The sequence below is a fragment of the Lampetra fluviatilis genome, unplaced genomic scaffold (assembly GCF_964198595.1).
Source record: "Lampetra fluviatilis unplaced genomic scaffold, kcLamFluv1.1 SCAFFOLD_322, whole genome shotgun sequence".
Lineage (NCBI taxonomy): Eukaryota > Metazoa > Chordata > Hyperoartia > Petromyzontiformes > Petromyzontidae > Lampetra > Lampetra fluviatilis.
The window spans coordinates 57,562-74,706 of NW_027621489.1; the positions used below are offsets into that span (position 1 = coordinate 57,562).

At 53.4% G+C, this 17,145-nt stretch overlaps 1 protein-coding gene across 1 annotated transcript in view; it reads left to right on the forward strand.

Annotated features, from left to right (window-relative positions):
* Positions 1-263: 263 nt before the first annotated feature.
* LOC144955322 (hormone-sensitive lipase-like) overlaps positions 264-17,145 on the forward strand; it is a gene marked incomplete at its 3' end in the record, with an annotated part of 38,246 nt that continues 21,364 nt past the window's right edge. Inside the window, exons 1-3 of the mRNA XM_078885574.1 lie at positions 264-469; positions 2,121-2,211; positions 13,577-13,722. Coding sequence (XP_078741700.1) covers positions 410-469; positions 2,121-2,211; positions 13,577-13,722 — 297 coding nt within the window. The remainder of the gene's footprint in view (positions 470-2,120; positions 2,212-13,576; positions 13,723-17,145) is intronic.

Genomic DNA, 17,145 nt, shown 5'->3' on the forward strand with positions numbered 1-17,145 from the left:
CCTGCTGTGCCTCCCCCCCCCCTCTCCCTCCCCCCTCCCCCCCTCCCCCCTCCCCCCTCCCCCCTCCCCCCCTCCCCCCTCCCCCCTCCCCCCCAGCTCCACCCACAACCTCCTGGAAGTGGAGGCCTACGCTGCGACACTCACTCAGCTCCGATCCCTGCTGTGCATCCCCCCCCTCTCCCTCCCCCCCTCCCTCCCCCCTCCCCCCCTCCCCCCTCCCCCCTCCCCCTCCCCCCTCAGCTCCACCCACAACCTCCTGGAAGTGGAGGCCTACGCTGCGACACTCACTCAGCTGCGATCCCTGCTGTGCCTTGCCTTGCGGCTGCTGGCGGCGGACGGAGGACGGGGCAGCCTCTTCGTGTCCGGACTGGAAGGTCCCCAGCAGGGGGCAGACCTCGCTGAGGAGCTCATGGGCGAGTACAACACCCTGCTGAAGTCGTGTTTCTACGGCAGGTGTCTGGGGTTTCAGGTGGGTGGGTGGGTGGGTGAGTGGGTGAGTGGGTGGGTGGGTGGGTGAGTGAGTGGGTGGGTGGGTGGGTGGGTGAGTGAGTGGGTGGGTGGGTGGGTGGGTGAGTGGGTGGGTGGGTGGGTGGGTTGGTGAGTGGGTGGGTGAGTGGGTGGGTGGGTGAGTGGGTGGGTGGGTGAGTGGGTGAGTGGGTGGGTGGGTGGGTGGGTGAGTGGGTGGGTGGGTGGGTGGGTGGGTGAGTGGGTGGGTGGGTGGGTGGGTGGGTGGGTGGGTGGGTGGGTGGGTGGGTGAGTGGGTGGGTGGGTGGGTGGGTGAGTGGGTGGGTGGGTGGGTGGGTGAGTGGGTGGGTGGGTGGGTGAGTGGGTGGGTGGGTGGGTGAGTGGGTGGGTGGGTGGGTGGGTGGGTGAGTGGGTGGGTGGGTGGGTGGGTGGGTGAGTGGGTGGGTGGGTGAGTGGGTGGGTGAGTGGGTGGGTGGGTGAGTGGGTGAGTGGGTTGGTGGGTGGGTGAGTGGGTGAGTGGGTGGGTGGGTGAGTGGGTGGGTGAGTGGGTGGGTGGGTAGAGTGGGTGAGTGGGTGGGTGGGTGGGTGGGTGGGTGGGTGAGTGGGTGGGTGGGTGGGTGGGTGAGTGGGTGAGTGAGTGGGTGGGTGGGTGGGTGAGTGGGTGGGTGGGTGAGTGGGTGGGTGGGTGGGTGGGTGAGTGGGTGGGTGAGTGGGTGAGTGGGTGGGTGGGTGGGTGAGTGGGTGGGTGGGTGGGTGAGTGGGTGAGTGGGTGGGTGGGTGGGTGAGTGATTCAGTGAGTGGGTGAGTGGGTGGGTGAGTGAGTGAGTGGGTGAGTGGGTGGGTGGGTGGGTGAGTGGGTGGGTGGGTGGGTGAGTGGGTGGGTGAGTGAGTGGGTGAGTGGGTGGGTCGGTGAGTGGGTGGGTGAGTGGGTGGGTGTGTGGGTGGGTGAGTGGGTGGGTGTGTGGGTGGGTGAGTGGGTGGGTGGGTGAGTGGGTGGGTGGGTGGGTGGATGGGTGAGTGGGTGGGTGGGTGGGTGAGTGGGTGGGTGGGTGGGTGAGTGGGTGGGTGGGTGGGTGGGTGAGTGGGTGGGTGGGTGGGTGAGTGGGTGGGTGGGTGGGTGAGTGGGTGGGTGGGTGGGTGGGTGAGTGGGTGGGGGGGTGAGTGGGTGGGTGGGTGGGTGGGTGGGTGAGTGAGTGGGTGGGTGGGTGGGTGGGTGAGTGGGTGGGTGGGTGGGTGGGTGGGTGAGTGGGTGACTGGGTGGGTGGGTGACTGGTTGGGTGACTGCTTGGGTGACTGCTTGGGTGGGTGACTGGGTGGGTGACTGGGTGGGTGACTGGGTGAGTGGCTGGGTGAGTGGCTGAGTGAGTGGCTGAGTGAGTGACTGGTTGGGTGAGTGACTGAGTGAGTGACTGGGTGGGTGACTGGGTGAGTGACTGGGTGAGTGAGTGAGTGAGTGAGTGACTGGGTGAGTGACTGGATGGGTGACTGGGTGGGTGACTGGTTGGGTGACTGGTTGGGTGACTGGTTGGGTGACTGGGTGGGTGACTGGGTGGGTGAGTGGCTGAGTGACTACGTGAGTGAGTGACTGGGTGGGTGACTAGGTGGGTGAGTCATTAACCCACCTCCCCCCCCCCCCCCCCCCCGCGTCTGCCTAGTTCACCCCAACCATTCGCCCCTTCCTGCACACCCTCGCAATCGGCATGGTGTCCTTCGCGCAGAGCTACGGCAAACACTCTTCAGCCCTCGGTCAGTCTCGCTCACTCACTCAGCCACTCACTCAGCCACTCAGTCAGTCACTCACTCGGTCACTCGGTCACTCGGTCACTCAGTCACTCAGCCACTCAGTCAGTCACTCACTCACTCGGTCACTCACTCAGCCACTCAGCCACTCACTCACCCACTCACCCACTCACTCAGTCAGTCACTCAGCCACTCAGTCAGTCACTCACTCACTCACACCCTCGCCATCGGCATGGTGTCCTTCGCGCAGAGCTACGGCAAACACTCTTCAGCCCTCGGTCAGTCTCGCTCACTCACTCAGCCACTCACTCAGCCACTCAGTCACTCGGTCACTCACTCAGCCACTCAGCCACTCACTCAGCCACTCAGCCACTCACTCACCCACTCACCCACTCACTCAGTCAGTCACTCAGCCACTCACTCAGCCATTCAGCCACTCACTCAGCCACTCAGCCACTCACTCACCCACTCACCCACTCACTCAGTCAGTCACTCAGCCACTCAGTCAGTCACTCACTCACTCACTCACACCTTCGCAATCGGCATGGTGTCCTTCGCACAGAGCTACGGCAAACACTCTTCAGCCCTCGGTCAGTCTCGCTCACTCACTCAGCCACTCACTCAGCCACTCAGTCACTCGGTCACTCACTCAGCCACTCAGCCACTCACTCAGCCACTCAGCCACTCACTCACCCACTCACCCACTCACTCAGTCAGTCACTCAGCCACTCACTCAGCCATTCAGCCACTCACTCAGCCACTCAGCCACTCACTCACCCACTCACCCACTCACTCAGTCAGTCACTCAGCCACTCAGTCAGTCACTCACTCACTCACTCACACCTTCGCAATCGGCATGGTGTCCTTCGCACAGAGCTACGGCAAACACTCTTCAGCCCTCGGTCAGTCTCGCTCACTCACTCAGCCACTCACTCAGCCACTCAGTCACTCGGTCACTCACTCAGCCACTCAGCCACTCACTCAGCCACTCAGCCACTCACTCACCCACTCACCCACTCACTCAGTCAGTCACTCAGCCACTCACTCAGCCATTCAGCCACTCACTCAGCCACTCAGCCACTCACTCACCCACTCACCCACTCACTCAGTCAGTCACTCAGCCACTCAGTCAGTCACTCACTCACTCACTCACACCTTCGCAATCGGCATGGTGTCCTTCGCCCAGAGCTACGGCAAACACTCTTCAGCCCTCGGTCAGTCTCGCTCACTCACTCAGCCACTCACTCAGCCACTCACTCAGCCACTCACTCAGCCACTCACTCAGCCACTCAGTCAGTCACTCACTCAGTCACTCGGTCACTCGGTCACTCGGTCACTCGGTCACTCGGTCACTCGGTCACTCAGCCACTCAGTCAGTCACTCACTCACTCACACCCTGACCATCGGCATGGTGTCCTTCGCGCAGAGCTACGGCAAACACTCTTCAGCCCTCGGTCAGTCTCGCTCACTCACTCAGCCACTCACTCAGCCACTCACTCAGCCACTCACTCAGCCACTCAGCCACTCACTCAGTCTCTCACTCAGCCACTCACTCAGTCACTCAGCCACTCAGTCAGCCACAAACTCAGCCACTCACTCAGTCACTCACTCAGTCACTCACTCAGTCACTCACTCAGCCACTCAGTCACTCACTCACTCACTCACTCAGCCACTCACTCAGCCACTCACTCACTCACTCAGCCACTCACTCAGCCACTCACTCAGCCACTCACTCACTCAGCCACTCGGTCACTCACTCAGCCACTCACTCAGCCACTCAGCCACTCAGTCAGCCACTCACTCACTCAGCCACTCAGTCAGTCAGTCACTCAGCCTCTCAGTTACTCACTCAGCCACTCACTCAGCCACTCACTCAGCCACTCGGTCACTCACTCAGCCACTCACTCAGCCACTCAGCCACTCACTCAGCCACTCACTCACTCAGTCACTCAGCCACTCACTCAGCCAGTCACTCAGCCACTCACTCACTCAGCCACTCACTCACTCAGCCACTCACTCAGCCACTCACTCAGCCACTCACTCAGCCACCCACTCAGCTACACACTCAGCCACACACTCACTCAGCCACTCACTCAGTCAGCCACACACTCACTCAGCCACTCACTCAGTCACTCAGCCACTCGGTCACTCACTCAGCCACTCACTCAGCCAATCACTCAGCCACTCACTCATTCAGCCACTCACTCAACCACTCACTCAGCCACTCACTCAGCCACTCACTCAGCCACTCACTCAGCCACTCACTCAGCCACTCACTCAGCCACTCACTCAGCCACTCACTCAGCCACTCACTCAGCCACTCACTTAGCCACTCACTCACTCAGCCACTCACTTACTCAGCCACTAACTCACTCAGCCACTCACTCAGCCACTCACTCAGCCACTCACTCAGCCATTCACTCAGCCACTCAGTCACTCGGTCACTCACTCAGCCACTCAGTCACTCGGTCACTCAGTCACTCAGCCACTCACTCAGCTACTCAGTCACTCAGTCACTCAGCCATTCAGCCACTCACTCAGTCACTCACTCAGCTACTCACTCAGTCACTCACTCACTCAGCCACTCACTCAGTCACTCAGCCACTCACTCAGTCACTCAGTCACTCAGCCACTCAGCCACTCACTCAGTCACTCACTCAGCCACTCACTCAGTCACTCAGCCACTCAGTCAGCCACTCACTCAGCCACTCACTCAGTCACTCAGTCACTCACTCAGTCACTCAGTCACTCACTCAGCCACTCAGTCACTCACTCACTCAGCCACTCACTCAGCCACTCAGTCAGTCAGTCACTCAGCCACTCACTCAGCCACTCAGTCAGTCAGCCACTCAGCCTCTCAGTTACTCACTCAGCCACTCACTCAGCCACTCACTCAGCCACTCGGTCACTCACTCAGCCACTCACTCAGCCACTCAGCCACTCACTCAGCCACTCACTCAGTCACTCAGCCACTCACTCAGCCAGTCACTCAGCCACTCACTCACTCAGCCACTCACTCACTCACTCAGCTACTCACTCAGCCACCCACTCAGCTACACACTCACTCAGCCACACACTCACTCAGCCACTCACTCAGTCAGCCACACACTCACTCAGCCACTCACTCAGTCACTCAGCCACTCGGTCACTCACTCAGCCACTCACTCAGCCACTCAGCCACTCAGTCAGCCACTCACTCACTCAGCCACTCAGTCAGTCAGTCACTCAGCCTCTCAGTTACTCACTCAGCCACTCACTCAGCCACTCACTCAGCCACTCGGTCACTCACTCAGCCACTCACTCAGCCACTCAGCCACTCACTCAGCCACTCACTCAGCCACTCACTCACTCAGTCACTCAGCCACTCACTTAGCCAGTCACTCAGCCACTCACTCACTCAGCCACTCACTCACTCAGCCACTCACTCAGCCACTCACTCAGCCACTCACTCAGCCACCCACTCAGCTACACACTCAGCCACACACTCACTCAGCCACTCACTCAGTCAGCCACACACTCACTCAGCCACTCACTCAGTCACTCAGCCACTCGGTCACTCACTCAGCCACTCACTCAGCCAATCACTCAGCCACTCACTCATTCAGCCACTCACTCAACCACTCACTCAGCCACTCACTCAGCCACTCACTCAGCCACTCACTCAGCCACTCACTCAGCCACTCACTCAGCCACTCACTCAGCCACTCACTCAGCCACTCACTTAGCCACTCACTCACTCAGCCACTCACTTACTCAGCCACTAACTCACTCAGCCACTCACTCAGCCACTCACTCAGCCACTCACTCAGCCATTCACTCAGCCACTCAGTCACTCGGTCACTCACTCAGCCACTCAGTCACTCGGTCACTCAGTCACTCAGCCACTCACTCAGCTACTCAGTCACTCAGTCACTCAGCCATTCAGCCACTCACTCAGTCACTCACTCAGCCACTCACTCAGTCACTCACTCACTCAGCCACTCACTCAGTCACTCAGCCACTCACTCAGTCACTCAGTCACTCAGCCACTCAGCCACTCACTCAGTCACTCACTCAGCCACTCACTCAGTCACTCAGCCACTCAGTCAGCCACTCACTCAGCCACTCACTCAGTCACTCAGTCACTCACTCAGTCACTCAGTCACTCACTCAGCCACTCAGTCACTCACTCACTCAGCCACTCACTCAGCCACTCAGTCAGTCAGTCACTCAGCCACTCACTCAGCCACTCACTCACTCAGTCACTCAGCCACTCGCTCAGTCACTCAGTCAGTCAGCCACTCAGCCTCTCAGTTACTCACTCAGCCACTCACTCAGCCACTCACTCAGCCACTCGGTCACTCACTCAGCCACTCACTCAGCCACTCAGCCACTCACTCAGCCACTCACTCAGTCACTCAGCCACTCACTCAGCCAGTCACTCAGCCACTCACTCACTCAGCCACTCACTCACTCACTCAGCTACTCACTCAGCTACCCACTCAGCTACACACTCACTCAGCCACACACTCACTCAGCCACTCACTCAGTCAGCCAAACACTCACTCAGCCACTCACTCAGTCACTCAGCCACTCGGTCACTCACTCAGCCACTTACTCAGCCACTCACTCAGCCACTCACTCAGCCACTCACTCAGCCACTCACTCATTCAGCCACTCACTCACTCAGCCACTCACTCAGCCACTCACTCAGCCACTCACTCACTCAGCCACTCAATCAGCCACTCACTCAGCCACTCACTCAGCCACTCACTCAGCCACTCACTCAGCCACCCACTTACTCAGCCACTCACTCACTCAGCCACTAACTCACTCAGCCACTCACTCACTCAGCCACTCACTCAGCCACTCACTCAGTCACTCAGCCACTCACTCAATCAGCCACTCACTCAGCCATTCACTCAGCTACTCACTCAGCCACTCACTCAGCCACTCACTCACTCAGCCACTCACTCAGCCACTCACTCAGCCACTCACTTAGCCACTCACTCACTCACTCAGCCACTCACTCAGCCACTCACTCAGCCACTCAATCAGCCACTCACTCAGCCACTCACTCAGCCACTCACTCATTCAGCTACTCACTTACTCAGCCACTAACTCATTCAGCCACTAACTCACTCAGCCACTCACTCCGCCACTCACTCAGCCACTCACTCAGCCACTAACTCACTCAGCCACTAACTCACTCAGCCACTCACTCAGCCACTCACTCAGCCACTCACTCAGCCACTCACTCAGCCACTCACTTACTCAGCCACTCACTCACCCACTAACTCACTCAGCCACTCACTCACTCAGCCACTCACTCAGCCACTCACTCAGTCACTCAGCCACTCACTCAATCAGCCACTCACTCAGCCACTCACTCAGCCACTCACTCATTCAGCCACTCACTTACTCAGCCACTAACTCACTCAGCCACTCACTCAGCCACTCACTCAGCCACTCACTCAGCCACTAACTCACTCAGCCACTAACTCACTCAGCCACTCACTCAGCCACTCACTCAGCCACTCACTCAGCCACTCACTCAGCCACTCACTCAGCCACTCACTCAGCCACTCACTCACTCAGCCACTCACTCAGCCACTAACTCACTCAGCCACTCACTCACTCAGCCACTCACTCAGCCACTCACTCAGCCACTCACTCAGCCACTCACTCAGCCACTCACTCAGCCACTCACTTACTCAGCCACTCACTCACTCAGCCACTCACTCAGCCACTAACTCACTCAGCCACTCACTCACTCAGCCACTCACTCAGCCACTCACTCAGCCACTCACTTACTCAGCCACTCACTCACTCAGCCACTCACTCAGCCACTAACTCACTCAGCCACTCACTCAGCCACTCACTCAGCCACTCACTCAGCCACTCACTCAGCCACTCACTTACTCAGCCACTCACTCACTCAGCCACTCACTCAGCCACTAACTCACTCAGCCACTCACTCACTCAGCCACTCACTCAGCCACTCACTCAGCCACTCACTCAGCCACTCACTTACTCAGCCACTCACTCACTCAGCCACTCACTCAGCCTCTAACTCACTCAGCCACTCACTCACTCAGCCACTCACTCAGCCACTCACTCACTCAGCCACTCACTCAGCCACTCACTCAGCCACTCACTCAGCCACTCACTCAGCCACTCACTCAGCCACTCAATCAGCCACTCACTCAGCCACTCACTCAGCCACTCAGCCATTCACCCACTCAGATTGTGATAATGATGATGATTGTGATAATGACGATGATTGTGACGATGATTATGATTGTGACGATGATGACGTTGATTGTGACGATGATTATGATTGTGACGATGATTTTGACAGTGATGATTGTGACGATGATTTTGACAGTGATGATTGTGACAGTGATGATTGTGACGATGATGACAGTGATGATTGTGACAGTGATGATTGCGACAGTGATGATTGCGACGATGATTGTGACGATGACGATGATTGTGACAGTGATGATTGTGACGATGATGAAGATGATTGTGACAGTGACTGTGACGACGATGATTGTGATGACGACGATGATTGTGATTGTGACGATGATGACGATGATTGTCACGATGATTGTGACAGTGATGACGATGATTGTGATCACGATGATGACGATGATGACGATGACTGTGACAGTGACGATGATTGTGATTGTAACGATGATGACGATGATTGTCACGATGATTGTGACAGTGATGACGATGATTGTGATCACGATGATGACGATGATGACGATGACTGTGACAGTGACGATGATTGTGACGATGATGACGATGATTGTCACGATGATTGTGACAGTGATGACGATGATTGTGATCACGATGATGACGATGATGACGATGACTGTGACAGTGACGATGATTGTGATTGTGACGATGATGACGATGATTGTCACGATGATTGTGACAGTGATGACGATGATTGTGATCACGATGATGACGATGATGACTGTGACAGTGACGATGATTGTGATGACGATGATTGTGACATTGATGACGATGATTGTGATGATGACGATGATGATGATTGTGACGACGATGATTGTGACGATGATGACGACGATGATTGTGACGATGATTGTGACGACGATGATTGTGACGATGATTGTGACAGTGATGATGATGACTGTGACAGTGACTGTGATGATTGTGACGATGATTGTGACGATGATGACGATGATTGTCACGATGATTGTGACAGTGATGACGATGATTGTGATCACGATGATTGTGATCACGATGATGACGATGATGACGATGACTGTGACAGTGACGATGATTGTGATGACGATGATTGTGACATTGATGACGATGATTGTGATGATGACGATGATGATGATTATGATTATGATGATGATTGTGACGACGATGATTGTGACGATGATGACGACGATGATTGTGATGATGATTGTGATGATGATTGTGACGATGATTGTGACAGTGATGATGATGACTGTGACAGTGACTGTGATGATTGTGACGATGATTGTGACGATGATGACGATGATTGTGATCACGATGATTGTGACAGTGATGATTGTGACAGTGACGATGATTGTGACAGTGATTGTAATGACGATGATTGTGATAGTGATGACGATGATTGTGACGATGATGACGACGATGATTGTGACAGTTATGATTGTGACAGTGACGATGATTGTGACAGTGATGACGACGATGATTGTGACAGTGATGATTGTGACAGTGACGATGATTGTGACAGTGAATGTAATGACGATGATTGTGACAGTGATGATTGTGATCACGATGATTGTGACAGTGATGACGACGATGATTGTGACAGTGACGATGATTGTGACAGTGATTGTAATGACGATGATTGTGACAGTGATGATTGTGATCACGATGATTGTGACAGTGATGACGACGATGATTGTGACAGTGACGATGATTGTGACAGTGATTGTAATGACGATGATTGTGATAGTGACGACGATGATTGTGACAGTGATGATTGTGACAGTGACGATGATTGTGACGATGATGACGACGATGATTGTGACAGTGATGATTGTGACAGTGACGATGATTGTGACGATGATGACGACGATGATTGTGACAGTGACGATGATTGTGACAGTGATTGTAATGATGATGATTGTGACAATGATGATTGTGATCACGATGATTGTGACATTGATGATTGTGACTGTGATGATGATTGTGACTGTGATGATGATTGTGACAGTGATGACGACGATGATTGTGACAGTGATGATTGTGACGATGATTGTGACAGTGACGATGATTGTGACAGTGATTGTAATGACGATGATTGTGACAGTGATGATTGTGACGATGATTGTGACAGTGACGATGATTGTGACAGTGATTGTAATGACGATGATTGTGACAGTGATGATTGTGACAGTGACGATGATTGTGACAGTGATTGTAACGACGATGATTGTGACAGTGATGACGACGATGATTGTGACAGTGATGATTGTGACGATGATTGTGATCACGATGATTGTGACAGTGACGATGATTGTGACAGTGATGACGACGATGATTGTGACAGTGATGATTGTGACAGTGATGATTGTGACAGTGACGATGATTGTGACAGTGATTGTAATGACGATGATTGTGACAGTGATGATTGTGATCACGATGATTGTGACAGTGATGACGACGATGATTGTGACAGTGACGATGATTGTGACAGTGATTGTAATGACGATGATTGTGACAGTGATGATTGTGATCACGATGATTGTGACAGTGATGACGACGATGATTGTGACAGTGACGATGATTGTGACAGTGATTGTAATGACGATGATTGTGATAGTGACGACGTTGATTGTGACAGTGATGATTGTGACAGTGACGATGATTGTGACGATGATGACGACGATGATTGTGACAGTGATGATTGTGACAGTGACGATGATTGTGACAGTGATTGTAATGATGATGATTGTGACAATGATGATTGTGATCACGATGATTGTGACATTGATGATTGTGACTGTGATGATGATTGTGACTGTGATGATGATTGTGACAGTGATGACGACGATGATATTGACAGTGATGATTGTGACGATGATTGTGACAGTGATGATGATTGTGACAGTGATTGTAATGACGATGATTGTGACAGTGATGATTGTGACGATGATTGTGACAGTGACGATGATTGTGACAGTGATTGTAATGACGATGATTGTGACAGTGATGATTGTGACAGTGACGATGATTGTGACAGTGATTGTAACGACGATGATTGTGACAGTGATGACGACGATGATTGTGACAGTGATGATTGTGACGATGATTGTGATCACGATGATTGTGACAGTGACGATGATTGTGACAGTGATGACGACGATGATTGTGACAGTGATGATTGTGAAAGTGATGATTGTGACAGTGACGATGATTGTGACCCGTGATTGTAATGACGATGATTGTGACAGTGATGATTGTGATCACGATGATTGTGACAGTGATGACGACGATGATTGTGACAGTGACGATGATTGTGACAGTGATTGTAATGACGATGATTGTGACAGTGATGATTGTGATCACGATGATTGTGACAGTGATGACGACGATGATTGTGACAGTGACGATGATTGTGACAGTGATTGTAATGACGATGATTGTGATAGTGACGACGATGATTGTGACAGTGATGATTGTGACAGTGACGATGATTGTGACGATGATGACGACGATGATTGTGACAGTGATGATTGTGACAGTGACGATGATTGTGACAGTGATTGTAATGATGATGATTGTGACAATGATGATTGTGATCACGATGATTGTGACATTGATGATTGTGACTGTGATGATGATTGTGACTGTGATGATGATTGTGAAAGTGATGACGACGATGATTGTGACAGTGATGATTGTGACGATGATTGTGACAGTGACGATGATTGTGACAGTGATTGTAATGACGATGATTGTGACAGTGATGATTGTGACGATGATTGTGACAGTGACGATGATTGTGACAGTGATTGTAATGACGATGATTGTGACAGTGATGATTGTGACAGTGACGATGATTGTGACAGTGATTGTAACGACGATGATTGTGACAGTGATGACGACGATGATTGTGACAGTGATGATTGTGACGATGATTGTGATCACGATGATTGTGACAGTGACGATGATTGTGACAGTGATGACGACGATGATTGTGACAGTGATGATTGTGAAAGTGATGATTGTGACAGTGACGATGATTGTGACAGTGATTGTAATGACGATGATTGTGACAGTGATGATTGTGATCACGATGATTGTGACAGTGATGACGACGATGATTGTGACAGTGACGATGATTGTGACAGTGATTGTAATGACGATGATTGTGACAGTGATGATTGTGACAGTGACGATGATTGTGACAGTGATTGTAATGACGATGATTGTGACAGTGATGATTGTGACAGTGACGATGATTGTGACAGTGATTGTAACGACGATGATTGTGACAGTGATGATTGTGACAGTGACGATGATTGTGACAGTGATTGTAACGACGATGATTGTGACAGTGATGACGACGATGATTGTGACAGTGATGATTGTGACGATGATTGTGATCACGATGATTGTGACAGTGACGATGATTGTGACTGATTGTAATGACGATGATTGTGACAGTGATGATTGTGACGATGATTGTGACAGTGATGATTGTGACGATGATTGTGACAGTGACGATGATTGTGACAGTGACAATGATTGTGACAGTGATTGTAATGACGATGATTGTGACAGTGATGATTGTGACGATGATTGTGACAGTGATGACGACGATGATTGTGACAGTGATGATTGTGACGATGATTGTGACAGTGACGATGATTGTGACAGTGATTGTGACAGTGATGATTGTGACGATGATTGTGACAGTGATGATTGTGACAGTGACGATGATTGTGACAGTGATTGTAACGACGATGATTGTGACAGTGATGACGACGATGATTGTGACAGTGATGATTGTGACGATGATTGTGACAGTGATGATGATTGTGACAGTGATTGTAATGACGATGATTGTGACAGTGATGATTGTGACCACGATGATTGTGACAGTGATGATTGTGACGATGATTGTGATCACGACGATTGTGACAGTGACGATGATTGTGATCACGATGATTGTGACGATGATTGTGACGATGATTGTGATCACGACGATTGTGATCACGACGATTCTGACAGTGACGATGATTGTGATCACGACGATTGTGACAGTGACGATGATTGTGATCACAATGATTGTGATCACGATGATTGTGACAGTGACGATGATTGTGATCACGACGATTGTGATCTCCAGGCGCGGCTGCTTCCTCGTTGTTGACCAGCGGCCGCTTCGCAGTCGACCCCGAGCTGCGAGGGAGCGAGTTCGAGCGAGTCGCCCACAACCTCGACATCCACTTCTGGAAGAGCTTCTGGAACATGACGGAGACTCAGCTTCTCGCTGTGAGTGTCTCTGTGTCTCTCTGTGTCTCTGTGTCTCTCTGTGTGTGTCTGTGTCTCTGTGTGTGTCTCTGTGTGTGTGTCTGTGTCTCTGTGTGTGTCTCTGTGTGTGTGTCTGTGTCTCTGTGTGTGTCTCTGTGTGTGTGTATGTGTCTCTGTGTGTGTCTCTGTGTGTGTGTATGTGTGTCTGTGTGTGTCTCTGTGTGTGTGTATGTGTGTCTGTGTGTGTCTCTGTGTGTGTGTATGTGTCTCTGTGTGTGTGTCTGTGTCTGTGTGTGTGTCTCTGTGTGTGTGTCTCTGTGTGTGTGTCTGTGTCTGTGTGTGTCTCTGTGTGTGTGTCTGTGTCTCTGTGTGTGTCTCTGTGTGTGTGTATGTGTCTCTGTGTGTGTCTCTGTGTGTGTGTATGTGTGTCTGTGTGTGTCTCTGTGTGTGTGTATGTGTCTCTGTGTGTGTGTCTGTGTCTGTGTGTGTGTCTCTGTGTGTGTGTCTCTGTGTGTGTGTCTGTGTCTGTGTGTGTCTCTGTGTGTGTGTCTGTGTCTCTGTGTGTGTCTCTGTGTGTGTCTCTGTGTGTGTCTCTGTGTGTGTGTCTGTGTCTCTGTGTGTGTCTCTGTGTGTCTCTCACAACCTCGACATCCACTTCTGGAAGAGCTTCTGGAACACAGAGACAGACTCGCTGTGAGTCTGTCTCTGTGTGCGTGTGTCTCTCCCCGTGTCTCTCTCTCTCCCCGTGTCTCTCTCCCCGTCTCTCTCCCCGTGTCTCTCTCTCACCGTGTCTCCCCGTGTCTCTCTCTCTCTCCCCGTGTCTCTCTCTCTCTCCCCGTGTCTCTCTCTCTCTCCCCGTGTCTCTCTCTCTCCCCGTGTCTCTCTCCCCGTCTCTCTCCCCGTGTCTCTCTCTCACAGTGTCCCTCACCGTGTCTCTCTCACCGTGTCTCTCCCCGTGTCTCACACCGTGTCTCTCTCTCACCGTGTCTCCCCGTGTCTCTCTCTCTCTCTCTCTCCCCGTGTCTCTCTCTCTCTCACCCTGTCTCTCTCTCTCTCACCCTGTCTCTCTCTCTTTCACCGTGTCTCTCTCTCTCTCACCGTGTCTCTCTCTCTCACCGTGTCTCTCTCCCCGTGTCTCTCTCTCACAGTGTCCCTCCCCGTGTCTCTCTCTCTCTCACCCTGTCTCTCTCTCTCTCACCCTGTCTCTCTCTCTCTCACCGTGTCTCTCTCTCTCTCACCGTGTCTCTCTCTCTCACCGTGTCTCTCTCTCTCCCCGTGTCTCTCTCTCACAGTGTCCCTCCCCGTGTCTCTCTCTCTCTCACCCTGTCTCTCTCTCTCTCACCCTGTCTCTCTCTCTCTCCCCGTGTCTCTCTCTCACAGTGTCCCTCCCCGTGTCTCTCTCTCTCACCGTGTCTCTCTCTCCCCGTGTCTCTCTCTCACAGTGTCCCTCCCCGTGTCTCTCTCTCTCTCACCCTGTCTCTCTCTCTTTCACCGTGTCTCTCTCTCTCTCACCCTGTCTCTCTCTCTCTCACCCTGTCTCTCTCTCTCTCACCGTGTCTCTCTCTCTCACCGTGTCTCTCTCTCTCCCCGTGTCTCTCTCTCACAGTGTCCCTCACCGTGTCTCTCTCCCCGTGTCTCTCTCACCGTGTCTCTCTCCCCGTGTCTCTCCCCGTGTCTCTCTTTCTCCCCGTGTCTCTCTCTCACCGTGTCTCTCACCGTGTCTCTCTCCCCGTGTCTCTCTCCCCGTGTCTCTCTCCCCGTGTCTCTCTCCCCGTGTCTCTCTCCCCGTGTCTCTCTCCGTGTCTCTCACCGTGTCTCTCTCCCCGTGTCTCTCCCCGTGTCTCTCTCTCTCCCCGTGTCTCTCTCTCACCGTGTCTCTCACCGTGTCTCTCTCCCCGTGTCTCTCTCCCCGTGTCTCTCTCCCCGTGTCTCTCTCCCCGTGTCTCTCTCCCCGTGTCTCTCTCCGTGTCTCTCACCGTGTCTCTCTCCCCGTGTCTCTCCCCGTGTCTCTCTCTCTCCCCGTGTCTCTCTCTCACCGTGTCTCTCACCGTGTCTCTCACTGTGTCTCTCTCACCGTGTCTCTCTCACCGTGTCTCTCTCACCGTGTCTCTCCCCGTGTCTCTCTCTCCCCGTGTCTCACACCGTGTCTCTCTCTCACCGTGTCTCCCCGTGTCTCTCTCTCTTTCACCCTGTCTCTCTCTCTCTCACCGTGTCTCTCTCTCTCACCGTGTCTCTCTCACCGTGTCTCTCTCTCTCACCGTGTCTCTCTCCCCGTGTCTCTCCCCGTGTCTCTCTCTCTCCCCGTGTCTCTCTCTCTCCCCGTGTCTCTCTCTCTCCCCGTGTCTCTCTCTCACCGTGTCTCTCACCGTGTCTCTCACCTTGTCTCTGTCCCCGTGTCTCTCTCCCCGTGTCTCTCTCCCCGTGTCTCTCTCCCCGTGTCTCTCTCCCCGTGTCTCTCTCCCCGTGTCTCTCACCGTGTCTCTCTCCCCGTGTCTCTCCCCGTGTCTCTCTCCCCGTGTCTCTCTCTCTCCCCGTGTCTCTCTCTCACCGTGTCTCTCACCGTGTCTCTCTCACCGTGTCTCTCTCACCGTGTCTCTCTCACCGTGTCTCTCTCACCATGTCTCTCTCACCGTGTCTCTCTCACCGTGTCTCTCTCTCACCGTGTCTCTCCCCGTGTCTCTCACCGTGTCTCTCTCACCGTGTCTCTCTCCCCATGTCTCTCTCCCCGTGTCTCTCTCACCGTGTCTCTCTCACCGTGTCTCTCTCTCACCGTGTCTCTCCCCGTGTCTCTCACCGTGTCCCTCTCCCCGTGTCTCTCTTACCGTGTCTCTCTCCCCGTGTCTCTCTCACCGTGTCTCTCTCCCCGTGTCTCTCTCCCCGTGTCTCTCTCACCGTGTCTCTCTCCCCGTGTCTCTCTCCGCGTGTCTCTCTCACCGTGTCTCTCCCCGTGTCTCTCTCACCGTGTCTCTCCCCGTGTCTCTCTCCCCGTGTCTCTCTCTCCCCGTGTCTCTCCCCGTGTCTCTCTCACCGTGTCTCTCTCACCGTGTCTCTCCCCGTGTCTCTCCCCGTGTCTCTCTCTCTCCCCGTGTCTCTCTCTCACCGTGTCTCTCACCGTGTCCCTCTCCCCGTGTCTCTCACCGTGTCTCTCTCACCGTGTCTCTCTCACCGTGTCTCTCTCTCACCGTGTCTCTCTCACCGTGTCTCTCTCACCGTGTCTCTCTCACCGTGTCTCTCTCACCGTGTCTCTCTCCCCGTGTCTCTCACCGTGTCTCTCTCACCGTGTCTCTCTCTCACCGTGTCTCTCTCACCGTGTCTCTCTCACCGTGTCTCTCTCACCGTGTCTCTCTCTCACCGTGTCTCTCACCGTGTCCCTCTCCCCGTGTCTCTCTCACCGTGTCTTTCCCCGTGTCTCTCACCGTGTCCCTCTCCCCGTGTCTCTCTCAC